Raw genomic sequence first — 6,209 nt, forward strand, 5'->3', positions numbered from 1 at the left:
CTCATTGGATGGGTCTGGGGGACCTAAGGTCTAAGTGGACCTCCAGAAATTGAGGCTGCAGGGCCTCCTGCAGTCTTCAGGGTGAGAAGGGGTGTCACTTCCCCTGAATTCACAGTTCAGGTGAGAGTGAGGAGTCTGGACGTTCGAGGTGTGCGGGTGTACCTGGAGTGGTCCAGGATCCGGAACTGCCAGTCACTGGGGCTCGGCGTTCATCACAGCGGGGTTGAGGCACCCAGAGGACATCCTAGGTGGACTGGGGTCTCGGGGTCCCTTGGGATCTCTGTCCACGGTCCCCCGGCTCCACCCCATCATGTGGCCGCCTCAGCTCCGCCTCCGCCCCAGTTCCTGTTTCGGCCTCGGCTTCAGCCCCTAGGGCTCCCCACAGTCGCCTGCTCTTCCTGCTCCGCCCGGGCCACGTCTTCCTGGGAGCTCGCCGCCCGCATCCCCGCTCGTCCCGCCGGGGCATGGGGCCTTCCCCAGACCTGGGCCCGCCCTGCTGGGGCTCCAGAGGCGACTCGGCCCCGCCTTGACGGACCAGCCCGCTTGGTGCCGCGGCCCCAGGATGAAGGGCGGCGAGGGGGACCCGGGCGAACAGGCCCCGCTGAACCCGGAGGCCGAGAGCCCCGCGGGCTCGGCCACGTACCGGGAGTTCGTGCATCGCGGCTACCTGGACCTCATGGGGGCCAGTCAGCATTCGCTGCGGGCGCTCAGCTGGCGCCGCCTCTACCTCAGCCGGGCCAAGCTCAAAGCCTCCAGCCGCACGTCTGCCCTGCTCTCGGGCTTCGCCATGGTGAGGGGAGGGAAGGCGCGCACAGGGTGGGGGTGTAGCCCATGGCGGGGAACGGGGGTAGGAGGCAAGGTGAATAGGTACCTAAGGGAGACAGGGGCGAGGAGTGGGAAAGACCGGTCTTTCAAAGGGAAAAGTGGGGGGGCGCAAACAAGGTCCCAAGGGACTACACAAGTCTCTTAATGGGTGTGGGGGTGGCTCCTAGCATAAGCTGGGCCCGGGGAGGATAAGCAAATTCTAAACGTGTCACTGGGGACACACATCACGGGGGATACATATGCAAGGACAGAGCACAGAGCTCCCCGAAGGGACAGAATCCGGCAGAAGTGGTTTCTGGGTCTCTCCACCACAGGCTCAACAGCAAATCCGAGCTAGTTGGGGGTCTGAAGGATGACCTCAAGGATGCAGGGGGTGAGAATAAACTGGATGGAGCGGCACCCAACAGAAAGAGGGTGGCCAGGCCCTAGCAGACATGAAGGGTGCTTAGTGGTGGCCTGGGAAAGCTCTGAGAAGAGAAGATACCTGTGAGGGAGTCTCAGGAGAAAGCTGTCTAGGAAGCCTGATGCACGATTCTGGAGATGATAAACTCCAAGTGTGGGCAGATGCTAATCAGCTAACGGTCCAGCAGAGGCCTCACAGGAAGCAGGCTGAGGGAGGTCCCAGGGTGAGCAGACGTCAGCAGACACAGGTCCTAGCTCCTTCCTGCCTGTGGCCAGCTGTATGACCCTGGACAGGCCTCCGCACTGCCCCCCGCCACCATCGCTGGCCAGTGGGAAATTGTGAGATCATGGAAGGGCGTGCCCTCTGTAGCTTGCCAGGGAGCCACCCCAAGATGAGCTGATTCTTGTCATCAGATCCTGGATCCAGGCACGTCAGAGCAAGACTCGAATCAGAATGGCTGAGACTCCCTGTTGATGGAAACTGAGGCCCAGAGGGGGGCGGTGGCCCTGCCAGAGCTCTCACCAGCTGAAGGGTACAGGAGGAACTGAGACCCGGGGTCACTGGACTGTTCATCCAGGATGTCCTATCATCATGACAGGAAAAAGGAGAAAATGGGCTGGAGAGGGGAAACATAAGGGGGATATCAAGATGGGGATAAAAAGGGGCCATAGCCCTGGGTGATTTGAGTTAGTCCCTGCCCCTCTCTGTGTCACAGCCTCTGTATTTGGATGACTGGTGGGAACATTTCTATCCCTAAGGGTCATCCTTAGGTCTATGGTTTTCTATGTGAGGGTCCTGGATCCACAGGCCAGCTCACCCTGCCCGATGTGGGGTCATCTCGGGCCAGGGAATGCTCCCCTTCACCTACCTGTACAGACTACAGAGAAAGGGGAGCAGCCCTGGGGACCCAGCTGAGGGAGTTGCCCCACCCCCATGCCCCCATGGTCCAGCATGTTCCCAAGGAGACAATCCCACCTGCTGCTGAACTTGCAGGTTGCTGAGGTGACAGCTTAAGGGACAAGACCTTCTCTGCAGGATCAAGAGGCCAGATGAGTAGGTTCTGGGGGCTAGACTGGCCCCAGTGCTGTCAGGGGTGAGCAAGGTTGAATCAAGCTCCGGGAGAGACCAAGACCGGGCCTGGCCCAGATTGCTGTCTGTGGAAAACTCCTGCTAACATCCGCCATGGCCCAATTTCCCAAAATACTCAGTCTTGCCTTCCTACTGCCACCCTCCTGGCTCTGCAGTTTCTTCCTTGCCCCAGCCCAGAGCCATCTAATGGATCCTGCAAGAACCAGGCCTGGGGAAAGAACCTGATCCTGGAATTCAGGTGACCTGGGTTAGAATAACATTATATAAATTGTATTGAACCATCACTACCAGGCACTATGCTTAAGGCTTTAATGTGTATCATCTTCCTATCACCCTACAAATTAGGTACTACTACTAAGACTATTTTATAAATGAGAAAACTGAGGGTCAGAAATATTAAGACCTGCCGATGATTCCACAGCAAGTAAGTGGCAGGATTTGAATCTAGTCAGTTTAGCTCTAGAATCCAAATTTATACAACCCTAGAACAAGATCATCCACTCAAATATGAGCAAAGACCACACAGGTGGTAATGGATATCAAGTTGGCTGGGTGGGGACTGTGGCTTTCAAGAGACCCTCATTACCTGTGCCAAGGGAGCAGCCATGACTCAACTCTGACTGATAGTTGCCATGGAGGAATATGGGCCTGGTGTAATCAGATCCTCCAAATTTCCAGGAGGATCTGGAAATAGGGATATTTACATGAAATCTCTTGAGTTTTAGAAGTTGGCAACAATTCTTAAAAAAAAAAAATGCACTGTCTGAGCCAAGCAAAACATGTTTGCAAGCTGGCTTGGGTTGTGGTGTGCCAGTTTGCAAACTCTGGCCTTGGACTTCAGTGTTAACTCTAATAATAACAGCAAACATTTACTTGAGCATACTATGTACCTCACACTATTCTTATCACTTGACCTATCTCTAAATGTATCATTAAATTTTCACAATAACCCTATAAGGCAGGCAGGTGCTGTTATCAATCCCTATTTTCCAGATGAGGAAAGGGAAGCACAGAGAACTAAACCACTTGCTCAAGATTACAGTTTGTACAACTGAAAATGAACCTAGGCAGCCCCACTCCAGAATCTGTGCTTTTTTTAACCTCTATTTTTTTAAAGTGAAAATTATGTGCATCTTTTAAAAAATTATCTTAAACCTATTTATTTGGCTGCATTGGGTCTTAGTTATAGCACACTGGACATATTGCTGCCCACAGACTCTCCATTTGCAATTCGTGGGCTTAGTTGTTCCAAGGCATGAGGGATCTTAGTTCTCCCTCCAGGGATTGAGCCCATGTCCCCTGCATTGCAAGGCAGATTCTTAACCACTGGACCATCAGGGAAGTCCCGGGCCCCTATGTTATAAAAGGTAAGATGGTCAGAAACATGCCATCCAACCCTCTAGTTTCCCCCCAGGCGGGGAGACCAAGGTCTGGAACAGGACAGAGCCTTGCCAAGGTTGTCCATCTATTCACTTAAAGCATGGGGGCCTTCTTTGTACCAAGAACTGTTGTGGGTCTTAGGGATACATCAGTGATGTACAGGCCAAAAAACCCTTTGCTGTTGAGGTTACGGCCACTCAACCCATCCCCTCTTGTCCCCACAGGTGGCCATGGTTGAGGTACAGCTGGAGAGAAACCACGAATACCCGCCGGGCCTCCTGGTGGCCTTCAGTGCCTGCACCACCGTGCTGGTGGCTGTGCACCTCTTTGCACTCATGGTCTCCACCTGTCTGCTGCCTCACATTGAAGCTGTTAGCAACATCCACAACCTCAACTCAGTCCACCAGTCTCCACACCAGCGACTCCACCGCTACGTGGAGCTGGCCTGGGGCTTCTCCACTGCCTTGGGCACCTTCCTTTTTCTGGCCGAAGTTGTCCTAGTTGGCTGGGTCAAGTTTGTGCCCATCGGGGCCCCCTTGGGCACATCAGGCTCAATGGGACCTGCCTCCCAGCTGCCTGAGACTCTGCCGCCAGTGGCCACCTCCCTTAGTCCAGCTTCCAAGCCATCGTCCACTTCTGTAGCCCCGTCACAGGCTGAGCCCCCTGAGGCCTGCCCCCCACGGCAAGCGTGTGACGGTGGTGCGGCCCATGGACCAGGCTGGCAAGCCGCCATGGCCTCCACGGCAATCATGGTACCTGTAGGACTAGTGTTTGTGGCCTTCGCCCTGCATTTCTACCGCTCCTTGGTGGCTCACAAGACCGACCGCCACAAGCAAGAGCTAGAGGAGCTGAGTCGCCTGCAGGGGGAGCTTCAGGCTGTGTGAGGCTGGTGTTAGCCCAAGGCTGAGAGCACTGCCTCCCCCAGAGCTCAGTCAGAGGCCCTGGATCTACCAACCCCATTCTGTGGCCCTGCCTGCAGCCACTTCCTGTGGCCACTCTCAGGTAGAGAACAGATTCCTGCCTTCAGGGTCCTTCGGGCTGGACCTTGGGGCAGCTCCCACGTTCCCAGGGACTGTCCCTGTCTAGTCTGTCCCATGCGTTTTAGCAGCTCTACTCTACACCCATGGGGCTGGGAGGAGCATGAGAGTTAATTGGAAGGTCCTCGGTCCAAGCTCCTGCGGTAGGAGAGGGGAGGCAGCGAGACCCTGGTCAGACCTTCGGTGCTCTTAGCCACTTGCCCCCATACAGAATGAGAACGTCAGAAGGATACATGCCCACCCAGTTGCCCCAGAAGGCAGCCAAACCTTATTTTACTTTTGTAGAATCTGTTTTATGGTTGGCTTTTTTTTCTTTTTTGAAGTTTTCCCCCATCCTCAGATTTTGATTTCCACGCTCTCGCTTTGGCATTTGGGTAGAGAGGGATTTAGGTGTTTCTCCCCCAGGCACAGGTACAGCCTTTCCAAGTCTCCCTATTTGGAGGAGGTTCAAATGCCTGCCTCACTGCCCTAGACACACACTCATGCTTCTATAACTGATTCCTACTCTCCTGGTCCAGTGCTGGGGGGCCGTGCGCCAGCCTGACTCCCTAGCAAGGATTGGGGTGGTAAGGGAGAAGGTCCATTCCATAGCCCTTAGAATACAGAACTATTCTGACACTGAATTTTTGATGCACCTAGTTTTGTATAATAAATTGTATTTTACACATGTCGCTGTGGCTGTGAATGGAGTGAAGAGGAGGCCTCCTCGGGAACAGGGACTTGTTCTTATGAGCCAAGTGGAGGCAAGTGTCCCTGGGGGCAGGGTAGGGGTGGAGAAGGTTCCAGGCTTGACTCCCTTCTAGTGCTGACAGGGCCCAGTAGCTTCTGAATGTGGAGACTGAGTTAGGCTAAAGGTTTTGCAATCTTGCTACTGAGTCCAGGGTCTCTATCTCTTCCATTGAACATGGGAGTGAAAAAGCTGTTTTAAAACTCAACATTTAAAAAACTAAGATCATGGCATCCAGCCCCATCATTTCATGGCAAACAGAAGGAGGAAAAGTGGAAACAGTGATAGATTTTCTTTCCTTGGGCTCCAAAATCACTGCGGACAGTGACTGCAGCCACGAAATTAAAAGAAACTTGCCCCTTAGAAGGAAAGCTATGACAAACCTAGACAGCATATTAAAAAGTAGAGTCATCATTTTGTCAACAGAGGTCCGTATAGTCAAAGCTATGGTTTTTCCAGTTGCCACGTGTGGATGCAAGAGTTGAAAGCTAAGTGCTGAAGAACTGACGCCTTCGAATTGTGGTGCTGAAGAAGATTCCTGAGAATCCCTTGGACTGCAAGTAGATCAAATCAATCAATCCTAAGGAAATCAACCCTGAATATTTATTTATTGGAAGGACTGATGCTGAAGCTGAAGCTTCAGTTCTTGGCCACCTGACGTGAAGGGCAGTGGAAAAGGCCCTGATGCTGGGAAAGATTGAAGGCAACAGAAAAAGGGGCAGCAGAGGACGAGATGGTTAGAGAGCAT

At 53.5% G+C, this 6,209-nt stretch overlaps 1 protein-coding gene across 1 annotated transcript; it reads left to right on the forward strand.

The window, feature by feature from the left end:
- Nucleotides 1-147: 147 nt before the first annotated feature.
- Nucleotides 148-5,401, forward strand: ORAI3 (ORAI calcium release-activated calcium modulator 3). The gene is made up of 2 exons (XM_043455331.1): nt 148-790; nt 3,922-5,401. Exons 1-2 carry the CDS (start codon nt 563-565, stop codon nt 4,579-4,581), a joined length of 888 nt encoding a protein of 295 aa, XP_043311266.1. The 5' UTR covers nt 148-562; the 3' UTR covers nt 4,582-5,401.
- The last annotated feature ends 808 nt before the right edge of the window (nt 5,402-6,209 follow it).

Source organism: Cervus canadensis, chromosome 32, assembly GCF_019320065.1.
Source record: "Cervus canadensis isolate Bull #8, Minnesota chromosome 32, ASM1932006v1, whole genome shotgun sequence".
NCBI lineage: Eukaryota > Metazoa > Chordata > Mammalia > Artiodactyla > Cervidae > Cervus > Cervus canadensis.